Source organism: Pongo abelii, chromosome 5, assembly GCF_028885655.2.
Source record: "Pongo abelii isolate AG06213 chromosome 5, NHGRI_mPonAbe1-v2.0_pri, whole genome shotgun sequence".
In the NCBI taxonomy this organism is placed as follows: domain Eukaryota; kingdom Metazoa; phylum Chordata; class Mammalia; order Primates; family Hominidae; genus Pongo; species Pongo abelii.
In genome coordinates this window covers 28172004-28188269 of record NC_071990.2, presented here as the reverse complement: position 1 = coordinate 28188269, position 16266 = coordinate 28172004, and the positions used below count along the sequence as shown (strand labels likewise).

Below are 16266 nucleotides of genomic sequence, written 5' to 3'. Positions count from 1 at the left end.
AGAGCAAGACTCTGTCTCAAAAAGAAAGAAAAAAAAAAAAAGAAAAGAAAAAAAGCTCTACGGGATAATTTTCCTTGCCTCTCTCCAAGTTTTTAGTGTTTGTCAGCAATTCTTGGTGTTCCTCGGCTTCCAGATGTGTTATACAAATCTTTGCCTCAGTCATCACATAGCATTCTCCCTGTGTGTGTTTTCACTTGGGCATTTTTCTTTCTTTTTTTTCAACCCCTTGGTCAATTTGTAAATATGGACTTCTTATAAGAATATGAGTCATTAGATTTAGGGCTCACCACATGAATTTTTTTTTCTGATTTTTGTGAAGAATGTCATTGGTATTTTGATAGTGATTATACTGAATCTGTAAATTGTTTTGGGAAGTATTGTCATTTTAATAATATAAATTCTTCCCATCCATTAGCATGGAATATCTTTCCAGTGTTTTTGTGTCCTCTTCAATTTGTTCCATGAGAGTTTTAGTTTTCCTTATACAGGTCTTTCACTTCTTTAGTATTGAAATTAAATGCTAAATTATAAATTATAAATAAAATACTAAAAAATATAAAATACCTAGGGAATTTAAACACTAAATTTAACTTAATTTGGTGTTTAAATTTTTAGTAATTTAAATATTTTATATTTAAGTATTTTATATTTTTTGTAGCTATTGTAAATGCGATTATTTTCTTGATTTATATTTCAGATTGTTCACTATTGAAGTATATAAATGCTACTAATTTTTGAGTGTTGATTTTTTATCCTGCAACTTTACTTAGTTTATCAGCACTAACAGTTTTTTTGGTGTAGTCTTCAGGTTTTTCTAGGTATAAGATTATAACATCTGTGAACAGACTAACCTGACTTTTTGCTATCCAGTTTGGATGCCATTTATTTCTTTCTCTTGCGTAATTGGTCTGGCCAGGACTTCGGGTATTATGTTGAACAACAGTGGTGAGATGGGCATTCTTATCTTGTTCCAGTCCTTAGAGAAAAGGCCTTCAGTTTGATGTTAGCTGTAGGTTTGTCATATATGGCCCTTATTTTGAGGTATGTTCCTTTTATACCAATTTTGACAAGGGTTTTTATCAAAAAGCAATGAATTTTATCAAATGCTTTTCAGCATCTATTGAAATAATCATATGGTTTTTGCTCCTGATTATATTAAAGTGATATATCACATTTATTGATTTGCATATGTTGAACCATCCTTGCATCCCTGGAGTTAATCCCACTTGATCATGGTGAATGATCTTTTTAATGTGTTGTTGAATTCAGTTTGCTAGTGTTTCATTGAGAATTTTTGCACTTATGCTCATCAGTGATATTGGTCTGTAGTTTTCTTTTTATGTTGTATCCTAGTCTAGTTTTGGTATTAGGGCAATGCTGGCCTCCTAGAACGAATTTGGAAGTAGTCCCTCCCCTTCAATTTTTTTTTTTTTTTTTTTTTTTTTTTTTTTTTTTGAAGAGTTTGAATAGGATTGGTATCAGTTCTTTTTAAATGTTTGGTAGAATTCAGCAGGGAAGCCAACAGGTCCTGGGCTTTTCTTTGATGGAAGACTTTCTATTACAGATTCCATCTCATTACTTGTTATTGGTTTGCTGAGGTTTTCTATTTTTTCATGGTCCAATCTTGGTAGTTGGCATGCATCTAGGAATTTATCCATTTCTTCTAGGTTTTCAAATTTATTGTCTCTAATGGTTTCTTTGTATTTCTGAGGTCTCAGCTGTTATGTCTTTTTCATTTCTGATTTTATTCATTTGGGTCTTCTCCTTTTTTGTTTGTCCAGCTAAAGGCTTGATTTTGTTTACCTTTGAAAAAAAATCCAACTTCTTGTTTCATTGTTCTTCTGGGTTTTTTTTTTTTTTTTTTGGTCTCAATTTCAGTTATTTCTGCTCGAATCTTTATTATTTGTTTCCTTCTACTAATTTCGGTTTGGTTTGTTCTTGCTTTTCTAGTTCCTTGAGGTGTATCATTAGGTTGTTCATTTGATGTCTTTTTACTTTTTTGATATAGGTGTTTATTGCTATAAATTTCCTTCTTAGTACTGCTTTTGCAGTATCCCACAAATTTTGATATGTCACATTTTCTATTTTCATTAGTTTCAAGACATTTTTAAATTTCCTTCTTAATTTCTTCCCTGACAAATTAGTTGTTCAGAAGCATGCTATTTAATTTCCATGCATTTGTGTAGTTTCCAAGGTTTTTCTTGTTATTGCTTTCTAGTTTTATTCCACTGTGATTAGAAAAGATACTTGATATGATTTATATTTTTTAAAAATTTGTTCAGATTTGTTTGTGGCCTAAGATATAATCTATTCTTATGTTCCACGTGCTGATGAAAAGAATGTGCATTCTGTAGCAGTTGGGTTACGTGTTCAGTAAACATCAGTTAGGCTTATTAGATCTAGCATGTAGTTTAATTCCATCGTTTCTTTGTTGACTTTCTGTCTGGATGATGTGTCAATTACTGACAGTGGGGTATTAAAATCTCCTACTATTACTGTATTGCAGTCTAACTCTCCTTTTAGATCTATTAATGTTTTCCTTATATACCTGGGAGCTCTGGTGTTGCATGCATAGGTATTTATAATTGTTATATACAGCCGAGCATGGTGTCTCATGCCTGTAATCCCAGAACTTTGGGAGGTCAAGGTGCACAGACTGCTTGAGGCCAGAAGTTCAAGGCCAGCCTGGGCAACATGGCAAAAACCCAGGTCTACAAAAAATACAAAAAATTACCCAGGCATGGTGGCACACACCTGTGGTCCCAGCTACTTGGGAGGCTGAGGTGGAAGGATCACTTGAACTCATGAGGCAGAGGTTGCAGTGAGCTGAGATGATACCACTGCACTCCAGCCAGAGTAAAGAGTGAGACCCTATCTCAAACAACAACAACAACAACAACAAAACCTCTGTGGCTAAGTGATTTTCTCTTATAGTATGCCTTCATTTGTTGCTATTTTTAGTGAATTTATTATAGGTTTTTGCATTGTGGTTATCATGAGGCTTACAAAAAAGACCTTCAGATATAATAAGTTATTTTAAAGAGATGACAACTTATCTTAGATCCCAAATACAAGAGTAGAAACAAAGGCAGAAACACACAGAAAAAAATTATATGCTTTAATTCCATTCCTCTAGATTTTGACTTTTTGTTGCCTCAATTTATATCTTTATATTACCTATCTCTTAACAGGTTGCTAGCTATTATTGTTTGTCTTGTTTTGTTTTAAAGATATGGTCTCACTCTGTCTCATGTCTCCAGGTATAGGCTGGTCTCAAACTCCTTGTCTCAAGTGATCCTCCCACTTCAGCCTCCCAAAGAACTGGGTTTACAGGCATGAGCCACTGTGTCCAGTCTTATTATTGTTTTTGATAGGTATGTCTTGGGGCTTCACAGTTGTGAGTATACTGTATGTCACTATTACAGTAATAAAGTATTCTGGGTTTGTCCATGTACTTAATTTTATCAGTGACTTTTATGCCTTCAAAAGTTTTCTTTATGCACATTAGTCTTCTTTCCTTTTAGATTGAAGAATTCTTTAGCATTTCTTGTAAGATGTGTCTGGTGGTGGTGTACTCTCTCAGCTTTTGTTTGGGAAAGACTTTCTCCTTCACATATGAAAGATAATTCTGCTGGATACAATATTCTTGAATGTCAGTTTTTTTCTTGGAGTACTTTGAAAATGTCATTCCACTTTCTCCTGGCTTGTATGATTGCCATTGAGAAGTCTATTGCCAGACGAGTTGGAGCTCCTTATTTGTTTCTTTTCTCTTGCTGCTTTTAAGATCCTCTCTTTTTCCTTGACAGTTGAGAGTTTGATTATTATATGCCTTGGAGTAGTCTTATTTGGGATGATTCTGTTCAGTGTTCTCAGATCTTCCTGTACCTGGACATTTATATCTTTCACAAGTTTCGTGAAGATTTTTGTTATTATTTCTCTATTTTTTAAATTTATTTTTAATTTATTTTATTTTAATTTTTTTGAGATGGAGTCTTGCTCTTGTTGCCCAGGCTGGAGTGTAATGGCACGATCTCGGCTCACTGCAACCTCCATCTCCCAGGTTCAAGCGATTCTCCTGCCTCAGCCTCCCGAGTAGCTGGGATTGCAGGTGCCTGCCACCACACCTGGCTACTTTTTTTTTGTATTTTTAGTAAAGATGGGGTTTTGCCATGTAGGCCAGGCTGGTCTCGAACTCCTGACCTCGTGATCTGCCCGCCTCAGCCTCCCAAAGTGTTGGGATTACAGGCGTGAGCCACCAAGCCTGGCCTATTCTCTTTTTTTTAATAGATACAGGGTCTTGCTGTGTTGCTCAGGCTGGTCTCAAACTCCTGGCCTCAAGCAATCCTCCTGCCATGGCCTCCCAAAGTTCTGGGATTACAGGTGAGAGCCATTGCACCCGGCCTATTGTAATTTCTTTGAATAAGCTTTCTATTCTTGCTCTTGCTCAGCTCTAAGAGCAGGCTGTTTAAAGGATGGCTGCCTCTAATGTGTGGTCTCCTTGCACACACTTGATTCTCCACCATTCCACTTTCTGCCATGAGCTAAAGCAGCATGAGATCCTCACCAGATAGGCTGATGATCTTGGACTTCCCAGGTTGCAGAACTTTGAGCTAAATAAACCTCTTTTTAAAATAAATTACCCAGTCTCAGGAATTCTGTTATTAGCAACACAAAATGGACTAAGACAGAGCCTGTTTCCAAATCAGGTCACATTCACAGGTACTTGGGGTTAGGATTTTCATATATCTTTTGGAGGGACATAATTCAATTTACAACATCTAAGCCTTACTTCAATTAAGGGCCCCACTTTCTCTGTCTAGTCTTGTATTATCTGACTCAATACTAGTTTCATTCCACTGTCCACCTATACCATTGCCCTTTGATTTTCTTGGGCTTCTGATCTTCTTATTCCTCCTTAATTTGAACTCACTAATTATATTTCAGTGCAAACACCTGACTACGTTGTTATTTCCTTAGTTATAATCACGTCAAGCACTTGCATTTTGAAACACTACTTTTAAAATAAATAACTTTTTTGTTTCTACATTATACCATTATATTATATTTAAGGGAATTATGTTGATTTTCAGAATGTGCATGAATAGGTTTTATTTTCTAGACACTTCTTTTCAGGAAGTATTTGTTAATAACAGGAGGCACTGGGTCTGATAGAATTAAAAATCAATTAGAAGCCATAGAAGAGGACTGAGCAAGTGTCTTGAGGAAACTGATGTGGCAGCAGTATGCAAGAGGACTTAAATGAGAGACTTATTTTTTTTTTTTTGTAAATAAATGACTAGGATAATGAATCAACCACTAATAAGAAAAAAAAAAAAACCAGAATCCATTTTGTGAAGAAGATGTTAAGTATTACCTTGGATATATAGAATTTCCATTATTATCACCAAGCATTAATTGCATATGTGCTGAATATAAAGTAATGTGAGAAAGCGCCCTTGTTCTAAAGCTGGGGAGATAAACCAGAGACTTCAAAGGAGAAAATATCAGTTACTCAACATCAAATGAGTGGAGCACTTTCTGAAACCAGGAGCCTCACTCCACCCCTCACTCCCGTGCCTTGAGATTTAGACGTGCCTCCTAAACAATGAAATGAGGCAATGGCATGTAATCAATACAAGCTCCTTGAATGATGCAACGCACTTTGTGATATTCTGTGACAAGGTGAAGGCAGAGGGACTATGCCACCTGAATGGCTCTCAGGATGATGAGTGTGAGCCAAGAGAAGGGCAAGGAACACGGAATGAGGGAGAAAGACCACTACTGACATTCCTACAAGCTTGGGCATCCTACTTACCTGGGACCTGACTGGGTTAAACACAGGCACTGCAGCCTTGTCTCTGGGGTTTTTTTCCTGGAGATGAGCTGATCCATGGGGAACAGGCCCTGTAGAGAGAGAGAGCAAGAGTCCTAAATGAGACATGATGGCCTTTAGGGTACCCTTTTTGGAGACCCAGCCTTTTCCCCCAAATGTTATGTTTGTTAAACATTCAAGAACTAAGACGTAGATTTTACAGTGTGAGAAAGAGCATCACAACTGCTTTCATTCTGTCAGAAATTCTAAAATTCTACAACTTTAGGGTCTCTCACCCAAAAAATGGAGTGGGATTTATGAACTCACAAGGTGCTTTACAGTCATGCACTTTCACATAAAGAAAAAATAAAAATCATAGATAAAAATAAAGGGGAGGAAGAAGCTGGTGATAAAGGAAGGATCAAGGAGAGAACACAGAGGCAAAAGAAAGGATGTAGAGAGTAGAGAGATGAGACTGAGGGGAAACAGGAAAGCAGAAGAAAGGAAGATGGAGAGAGAGACAGGAAAATAAAGATATTAAAAAAAAATTGAGAAGAGATGTTAGCCATGAACTAGAAAAACTGTTAGGAGGTACTGATCCCAAAGAACCAACAATAATCAAAATGGCGATGATGACTGCACAATGCCAGCCACTGTGCTGTTACTTTAAAAGATTACTTCCAATCCTCAAAATAATCAAGAAGGTCCAAATTATTGCCTCCAAAGTCCTAGGCACATTCAGAAGAATCACAGCTGAGGGCAGAGTACACACAGAGATCAAACAGATAATTGTTGACTAACTGAATAACCTATTAAATGACTTGCCTAGGTCACAGAGTTGGCAGTTGGCAGATGGTAGAGTACAAAATCATCAAATGAAGAGCACATGTGGTAATTCTAACCCAAAAATATAAAACAGAACATCACTTTTCTTTGCTCTGCTTTTCTTTGCTTCCATAATGGATCACTATGGAATCTTTTTATTGCTGTTGTTGCATTTTTAGAAGGAATAAAGTTTGCTGGAAAAAAACAGCCTTGCCCTGATTCACTTTTACTATTATATGTACTTGTCCACAACACATACATACTAAATAAACCAGCTTAAAAAGCACAGTGTAAAATAAAGCAGGTCTTTAAAAGTTTGTTCAGATACAGGGTTAGACAAAAAAATAAAACTTGATGTTGGTCAAAGGGTACAAACTTGCAGTTATAAGATGAATAAGCTCTGAAGACCTACATACAGAATGCTGACTATGTTAGTAATAATGTATTGCATACTTGAAATTTCATGAGAGTAGATCTTAGGAATTCTTACCACAGACACATAAAAGGTAACTGTGAGATATGTAAGTTAGCTTGTGGTAATCATTTCACAACGTATACAAACTTGAGGTCAAGAAGGCTGTGCAAGTGTCAGTGGCCAGCTTCCAGTGTCCTCACTAAACTCACTCTAGCACTCACCACTCACTTCTTGGGGGTTCCCTTGAGGAAGCTGTGGAGGTTCACACTTCAGGGTGGTTAGCCCAGGCAGGAGCTGGAGGCTCTGACACTCCAAAGAGACTCCTTGATATTCTGTCACCATTGGGTGCATGTCCTGTCCCTGAATATAGACAGAGGCCTGGAAACAAAAGATTTATTTTGAAAGGGCATGCATATATGGACTGCATGCTAAGAGCCAGGCACTGTTCTACATGCCGGGGACACAGCAGCAAACAAGGCAGAAAAGACAGGCAAAGGAACCCAGTCCAGAAAAACAAAAACAACAAACAAGTGGATGTTTAAACTAGCTGGTGAAAATTTAATGAGGAACAGGATATGTACACCACCTCAAAATGTCTCCCACAGATTACTTAGTAATTACAAAGGGGAAAATGGTAACTTTCTAGTGGAGAAATTTGACAGGTACCACCATAACCTCATCAGTAATGGGACAAATCATCACTACGCACTTACTGAAGTAATGCACTGAGAACACAACATTACCTCTGTGGTATTCTAGCCAAAATGTGCAGCCTGAATCATGAGAAAATATAGGACAAACTCAAATTGAGGGATATTCTCCAAAAAAACTAGCTGTACTCTTCAAAAATAACAATGTCATGACAAAGACAGCAGCTACTCCAGATTCACAGACTAGAGATATGGCAACTAAGTGCAATATGTGATGCTGGCTTGTATCCTGAATCAGAGGAAAATTATCATAAAGAACATTATTAGGATAACATGGCAAAATATGAATAAGGACTAAGCTTATATGATAGTATCATAAGTTTAATTTCCCTAAACTTGATTTTTGTATTCTGGTTATACAATATCCTCACTCTTCAGAAATACACACCAAATGGCCAGGTGCAGTGGCTCATGCCTGTAATCCCAACACTTTGGGAGGCCAAGGCAGCATGATCACTTAAGGCCAGGAGTTCAAGATCAGCTTGGGCAATATAGTGAGACCCCATCCCCTCTACAAAAAATTAAAAATAAATTAGCCAGGCATGGTGGTATGCACCTGTAGTCCCATCTACTCAGGAGCCTGAGGTGGGAGGATTGCTTGAGCCTTCCACCATTACAGTTCAAGGCTGCAATGATGCTATGATCGTACCACTGCACTCCAGCCCGGGCAACAGTGAGGTAAAGGGATATAGTGTTTGCAACTAACTCTCAAATAGTCTGAGGAAAAAAAAATACTGCATATGTGTATGTATGTGTGTGTATACATACGCATATTGGGGGGGAATGCACTTCATTGTACGAGTGTGTACACAATAATGGGACGTCATGAAACAAATGTTAACAACTGGCAAATCTGGATGAAGAGTTTGCAGGAGTTCTCTATTCTTCTAATACTTCTATAAATTAGAAGTTATTTCAAAATAAAACGTTAAAAATAAACTGATACATGTCCCCCTTTTCTTCTCCCACACCACCACACACGTTCTCTTCCCACCTGCTGTCCTGTGTCTCCACTTCCTGTCTCTAGATTCTCTAGCACCGTCACTGCCTCGTCTCCACTCTCCAGAGGATATGTCTTCACACAGGGCTGGAGCTCCTTGGGCAGGATCGTCAGGAACTGCTCCAGCACCAGCAGTTCCATTATCTGTTCCTTGGTGTGCATCTCCGGTCTCAGCCATTGATGACAAAGCTCTCGGAGTTGGGCCAGAGCTTCCCGGGGTCCGTGAGCCTCCTGGTAGCAGAAGTGCCGAAAGCGCAGGCGGCAAATCTCCTGAGTGTGGGAGCTGCCCTCCTGTGAGTTGCACACCTGCTCCCAGGTGGGATCTTCCTCCTTCACTTTCACAAGGCCATCTTCATTTTCAGGAGCAGGGCCTGGCAAAGCTTCATACATGTTGAGCTTAGAGGCTAAAGCTTCACTTAGCGTGGGGTCTATATTCAGAAATAGAGATCTGAGGCATAAGAATTTATCAGCAACATGCAAATTATAAGAGCTTCAAAACTGTATGTAACCTACTTACATTTTTGTCTCCACTGTAGTTAATGCTCAAAAGCTGAGCCTGCTTGCTTCTATTATTAGTGAAATGAATCAGAAGTATATTTTGAATTAGTACTAAAGGGCCTGAGTCCAGAGGTAAGGGATGTAGAACATGAGGGACGAAGGGTTAGCAATAAGAAAGCTAGAGTAGCTTGCACTTCAGCTGGGGAGAAGGGATAATTTACCCATTGAGGAGGCAGATGGCTGCCTTCATGGACAAATAATACAGTCTCAAAGGTCATCTATATCTGTGTAACTCTCATTGAATATTCCACTTTAAATGTAGGTGTAACAGAATGTTTCCAAAGTCTCCCATCCTCAAATACCTTTTGTGATGAGATTTTGCCACTATTCTCATCAAGGGGTGGAGTCTATTTTTCCTTCCCTTGAATCTGTTCCGGACTATGACTTGCTTTGACCAATGGAATACAGCAGAAATGACATTGTAAGAGAGAGTGCTGCTGTAGCTCTTGGCTCACTGCCATAAGACTGCCATGCTGTAAGGAAGCCCAAGTTAGCTATACAGAGGTCATGTGGATGAGAACCAAGATGCCCAAGCTAAAGCCCAGCCAGGCCTAGTGCTCAAATAATTCACCAGCTGAATGCAGCTCTATTAGTAATTCCAGGTGAGACCAGTAGAACTGCCTAGTCAACCCACATAATCCTGAGGAACAATAAGCTGAGCTTGTTTTCAGCCACTAAGTTTAGAGTTTTATTTTTGATGCAACAATACACAACTGAAAAACAGTAAACATGCATCAAGTTCTTTTATTCCCTCTTTTCATTTTTTTCCTTTGTGATCTCCTTAGTCACACTTTCAATATATCTCTGTCCCAAGAAGACTCAAATCTTTGGCTCCAGCTTGCTTTTTGCACTCCAAACCCACATCTTGAAATGCCAGCAGCTGTGGGCCTCTACTGCACTATAATTTCAACAGATCTCAAACTGAAATCAGAGTCCCTCAAAGCTGCATTCACTCTGTATTTCTCCATTTCTACTGGCATCACCATCATCTTCCACGCATTCAGTCTTTTAAACAGCCTCTATATACAATCAGTGAGTCAAGTCAATTCTTAAAAACGCCTCTTGCAGCCATTCTTTCCTTCTTATTATTTTACTATCATTTTCATTCACTCTTACAATAATGTTCTGTTATGGTATTCATGCCCAACTCCCCGCTTCTATGGTCACTGGATTAATATTCCCTAAAGCACAATTGTGACCATATTCAACATACCTCACACACACATACACACACACAAAGTTTTCATTAAACTCGTTGAAGTAAATTCAAACTCCCCAGGATCTAATCTTTACTGGGTTTGGCTGATTTGTTTGTCACTCAATAAACATTTGTGGAGCATCTCATTATTTTCCAGGCATAAAGCTAACTCTGGAATAAAAGACTTGGTTCCTGCTTTCAAGAAAGCCATGGTCTTCCCAAATTCCTTACGTCACTGCCATGCTAAGTACTCAATTTTTTTCCACCCACTCTATACAGTCAGGACCGCCCTTCTAACGGTAAATTCCCAAGGCCCAGCGCAAATGTTCTACTGTAAAACCTTCCCTGGCCACCCCTAACCCTAACATATAGACAGGAAAAGTAAGCCACACAGGTTGAGATGGGGTGTTCCAATGGAAAACTGCATCCAACCCTCATCTCCATCTTGTATTACAGATCACCAACCCCATCCCCACCCGGGCTCTTGAGGACAGGAGTTTATCTCTGCATAGACTCTACATGCCCGGCACGTACCTGGTATTCAACAAATACTGATGGGCTTCTTCACGAATGCACGTAAAGCACCTGAGATGCCAGCAGCCAGCACCCTCAGGCGCGCCCCTGAATGTATTTTTCTGAGACCCAGCATCTAGCACCGCGCCAGGCACTGAATACCGGCGTGTCTAATTGTTGGTTAATGGACCAAAAGTTCAGGAACGCGCACAACAAAGACGTAGCTGACCTCGTGAAATGCTCCCAAGGGAGTGCAGAGGCCCGGTGCTCCCCTGTCGGGAGCGCCGGTTTCCCCAGAGCCCGAGCCGCTGGGCTGGCGGGGCTGGCGGGGCTGGCGGGGCTGGCGGGGCTGGCGGGTGTTGCCGGCGCCTCCAGCAGCTGGGCCGGCACAAAAGCTTCTCCCCACGCCGCGCCCGCAGCCGAGTGGCGGAGTCTGGCGGGTTCCCTGCCTCTCTAGGAGCACGGCCGCTCGTCTCTCTGGTGAGCCGGGAGGACCCCCGCTGCCACCTCCCGCCCCGCCCAGGTCGCTCTCCGCCGCCCGACCCCAGGCCCATTCGGACGGTGCAAGCACGCCCCAAATTTATGTACATCATTTCGACTGAAAACCAACAGAGTGGTAAATGTCTGTCTTCGGGGTCATCACTGGCTGGTAGTAGAGACAGATCAATAAAAAGACCATTATAGTAAGCTGTACAAATTATTTTCTTTAAGTATACATAATATATATACAATAAAAAAGTCAAGTTGCAAAAGGACCATAAAACGAAAAGTGTCCCCTCTTTTCGTTAACCATTGTATTTTGTTCATATTTATCTAGGACACTACGGGCCACACAGTAGCACTTAATGAACATTTTGTTTAGTGAATAAGTATTTATACATTTTAAAACACTTATGGTATCATAATGTAATTTTGCACGTTAGCTCTTTTCGGTTAAGACAGCTTGGAGATCTTCACAGATCAGCTTATTCTTTAACAGCTAAGTAATATTGTATGGGTGTTCCATAATTTACTTAACTATCCTATTGATGCATACTTAGGTTATATTTTTTATTTAAAAGCAATGCTAGAGGGAACACCATTCAATACCTTTACATTCTTTTAAGAATATATTTCTAGGATAAATGCCACATATTAGAAATGATCAGCCAAAGGACACGTGCATTTAAAATGTTGATATGCAAGTTCCCCATTTGATTTTTAAGGGCACTTCTGTTTAAGAGTAAAAGGAGACTTTAGTAGAAAAATTAGTAAAGGATATGAACATTACTACATACAAAACAAGGTAAGTGACAAATTAACATGTGAAAAGATGTTCAATAGTAAAAATATAAAACACTCTTTAAAAAACAGACCCATTATTTATTCATTTACCTACTGAGTTTTGGCAATTATGAATAAAGCTGCTATAAACATCTGTGTGCAAACTTCTGTGTAGACACTGGTTTTCAGCTCCTTTGGGTAAACACTAAGGAGGGCGATTGCTGGATCATATGGTAAGAGTATGTTTAATTTTGTACGAAACTACCAAACTGTCATCCAAAGTGGTTGTATCATTTTGCATTCCCACCAGCAATGAATGAGAGCTCCTGTTGCTCCACATCAATACCAGAATTTGATGTGTCAGTGTTCTGGATTTTGGTCATTCTAATAGATGTGTAGTGGCATCTCACAGTTGTTTTAATTTGCAATTTCCCTGATGGGATATGGTGTGGAGCATCTTTTCATATGCTTATTTTCCATCTGTATATCTTCTTTAATGAGGTGTCTGTCAAGGTCTTTGGCTCATGTTTGAATTGGGTTGTTTCCTTATTTCTGAGTTTTAAGAGTTCTTTCTGTATTTTGGATAACAGTCGTTTAACAGATATTTATTTTGCTGTGGTATAGGCAGACAATGGAATATTATTCAGTGCTAAAAAGAAATAAGCTGGCCAGGCACGGTGGCTCAAGCCTGTAATCCCAGCACTTTGGGAGGCTGAGGTGGGTGGATCGCTTTGAGCTCAGGAGCTGGAGACTAGCCTGGGCAACACAGCGAAACCCCATCTCTACTAAAAATACAAAAAATTAGCCGGGCGTGGTGGTATGCGCCTGTGGTCCCAGCTAATCAGAAGGCTGAGGCTGGAGAATTGCTTAAACCCAGGAAGCAAAGGTTGTAGTGAGCCAAGATCGTACTACAGCTCTCCAGCCTGGGCAACAGAGTGAGACCTTATGTCAAAAAAAAAAAACAAAAAAAAGAAATGAGCTACCAAGGCATGAAAAGACATGGAGAAAATTTAAATGCATATTACAAAGTGAAAGAATCCAATCTGAAAAGCTACATACTGTATGATTTCAACTACAAGTTGAGTATCCCTTATCTGAAATGCTTGGGGCCAGAAGTGTTTCCAATTTCAGATTTTGGAATATATACATACATTATGAAATATCTTAGGGATAAGACCCAAGTCTAAACACGAAATTCATTTGTTTCATATATACCTTACTCACATAGAGCTAATTTTATACAGTTTAAATAATTTTGTGCATGAAACAAAGTCTTTTTTTTTGAGATTGAGTCTTGCTCTGTTGCCCAGACTGGAGTGCAGTGGCACAATGTTGGCTCACCACAACCTCCGCCTCCTGGGTTCAAGCGATTCTCGTACCTCAGCCTCCCAAGTAGCTGGGACTACAGGTGCATGCTACCACACCCGGCTAATTTTTATATTTTTAGCAAAGACGGGGTTTCGCCATGTTGGCCAGGCTGGTCTCAAACGCCTGACCTCAGGTGATCCACCCGCCTTGGCCTCCCAAAGTGCTGGGATTACAGCCTTGAGCCACTGCGCCCAGCCGAAACAAAGTCTTGACTGCATTTTGTCTATGACCTGTCACATGAGGTCAGGTGTGAAATTTTTCACTTGTAGCATCATGTTGGTGCTGAAGTTTCACATTTTAATGTATTTTGGATTTTGGGTTTTCAGATTAGGTGTACTCAACCTGTATACATGACATCCTGGAAAAGGCAAAACTATAAAGACTGTAGAAAGGTCAGTGGTTGCTAGGGGCTGGAAAAAGGGAGGGATGAATAATAGGTAAGGCAGAGGATTTTTAGGGCAGTGAAACTATAATGGTGGATACGATATTATGTATTTGTCCAGACCCATGAAATGAACTATACCAAGAGTGAACCCTAATGTAAACTATGGTCTTTGGGTGATAATATGTCAATGTAGGTTCATCAGTTGTAACAAATGTCACCCTGGGAGGGGATGTTGATAATAGGGGAGGCTATACATGAATGGGAGCAGTGGGTATATGAGAAATCTTTGTATCTTCCTCTCAATTTTGCTGAGAATTTAAAACTGCTCTAAAAAATGGTTTATTAAAAAAAAGCAATCCCTTTTGTACACATCAGATTGTCAAATATTCAAAAGAATAATTCCCAGTTTATGTGGGTATAGAAAATTGGGCATTATCATAGGCTGCTAACAGGGTATACAAATTAGTGTAACTTTTCTGGAGGGCATTCTGGAAAATGCATCAAAAGCCTTAGAAAATATGCCTACCTTCTGCCTCATTGATTCTCATTGTGGGAACTGAACAAAGAAAAAAATTCTTTAAGTAGGCAAAGTTGTATATACAAGGATGTTCACTGAAAAATTGTTTATGGTGATCAAACTGTAAATGACGTAAATGATTAACACTGGGGACATATACCACAGAATACTGCACAGCTTATATGGAAAATTATCTTCCACAAAGACTTTTAATAAATCTGCAGGGATTTGTTTGAAACCTTTATTAGAAGGAAACAGTATTCTATGGACTCCCAAGACCAGGATATATATGGATTGCAGAGGCTGAGGGCTGAAGTTGCCACACCTGATTATCTCGGAGCCCTCATGGGATTCCCACTTCAGGAGTCCGCTTCATTTTTTGTTTCTCAGTTTGTCTCTATTTGGTTTTCATGTGGCCACAAAAATTGTCCCAGTGTGCGCTTGTGTCCTCTCTCTCTTTTTCTATGTATATTTTAGACAGGGTCCTGTTCTGTTGCCCAGGCTAGACCGCAGTGGTGCAATCATGGTTCACCACAGCCTTGATCTCCTGGACTTGAATAAGCCTCCTATCTCTGCCTCCCAAGTAGCTGGGACTACAGGTGTGCGCCACCAACCTAGCTAATTTTTTTTATTTTTTGTAGAGATGGGGTTTCGTCATGTTGCCCAGGCTGGTCTCGAACTCCTGGGTTCAAGTGATCCTCCCATCTTGGCCTCCCAATGTGTTGGGATTACAGGAATGAGCTACTGCACCTGGCCTCCAACTCTGTATTACTTTTGGGTTCAAATGCCTAATAAACACCAATCAAAATCTGTGATCCAATGTCAAATTCCTATGGGCATCTAAAGACTGGCTTGAGGGTCCCTTCCTAATCCAATCATCAGTGGTGGGGGACAGGTCACATGGCAGGCTGCACACTCAGAATTATGGCAGGAGTGGATTAGAACAGGGTGTGAGGATAGGTAAACTGACTATCCTGTCTGTTACAAATAAAAATGGTTCATGACATAAAGTCCAGTGAGAAAAGTCAATTGTTTATGTGTGAAAAAGGCCAGTTATCTACAAATCTACATTAAGAGGTTATATCTGTACCATGAACAAGATGATTTGTTTTCTTTACATTTTTCAAGTTTTTTAAAGAATGGATATGAACTTCTATCAGGCATAAATTAATAAGAATTTATGAAGATATTAATACAGACTATTAGGGTTATTTTTCCACTTTCCTATTTTCCCATACTACTTTTAATGGCAAACTACTTAGTAACTTTATCAGTTTTTTAAACAAGTGAGTGAGTGGGAAATGGAGAAACAGCGACTTCCCACTTCACTATATATTTGGATATTACAGGATACTACTCAAACAGAAATGCCTGATCAGTAGAAAATATTGCTGCAACACATCCCTCCTGGGTTCCTGTCCTCTGAATAGGGATTTTTAATTTACATTTCAGGGTGTCTTGCACTGCAAGCAAAACCTTGAGATTTGTTATGACATTTGCCCTTTGTTAAATGTTTCTATAACTTTTAAGAATTAAGTAGTAAGAAGACATTATTAATTAAATATATCTCTAGTTGACATTTATGCCCAGGTGGATATGGGTCTGACCCAAGGGAAATAACAAGAACACCATTTCCTTTGGATCCATAAGGAAGAAGTAAGTTGTTTAAGGTGTCAATACATTTAGAATGTTTACACCTGTT

The 16266-nt window shown here is 39.3% G+C and overlaps 1 protein-coding gene across 9 annotated transcripts in view; it reads right to left on the bottom strand.

Moving 5' to 3' along the window:
• Positions 1–16266, bottom strand: part of PGBD1 (piggyBac transposable element derived 1) — a 67554-nt gene that overhangs the window by 36847 nt on the left and 14441 nt on the right. For 4 of the 9 annotated variants that reach the window (XR_008525808.2, XR_008525806.2, XR_008525809.2 and 1 more), the window contains exons 1-3: positions 8757–11498; positions 7274–7430; positions 5816–5904 (exon numbers count right to left, since the gene is read on the bottom strand). Coding sequence is in view for 5 of the 9 variants with exons in the window: in XM_009241526.4 (XP_009239801.3) it covers positions 5816–5904; positions 7274–7430; positions 8757–9152 (642 nt within the window). In the remaining 4 variants the exon portion in view is untranslated. 9 annotated transcript variants of the gene reach the window in all.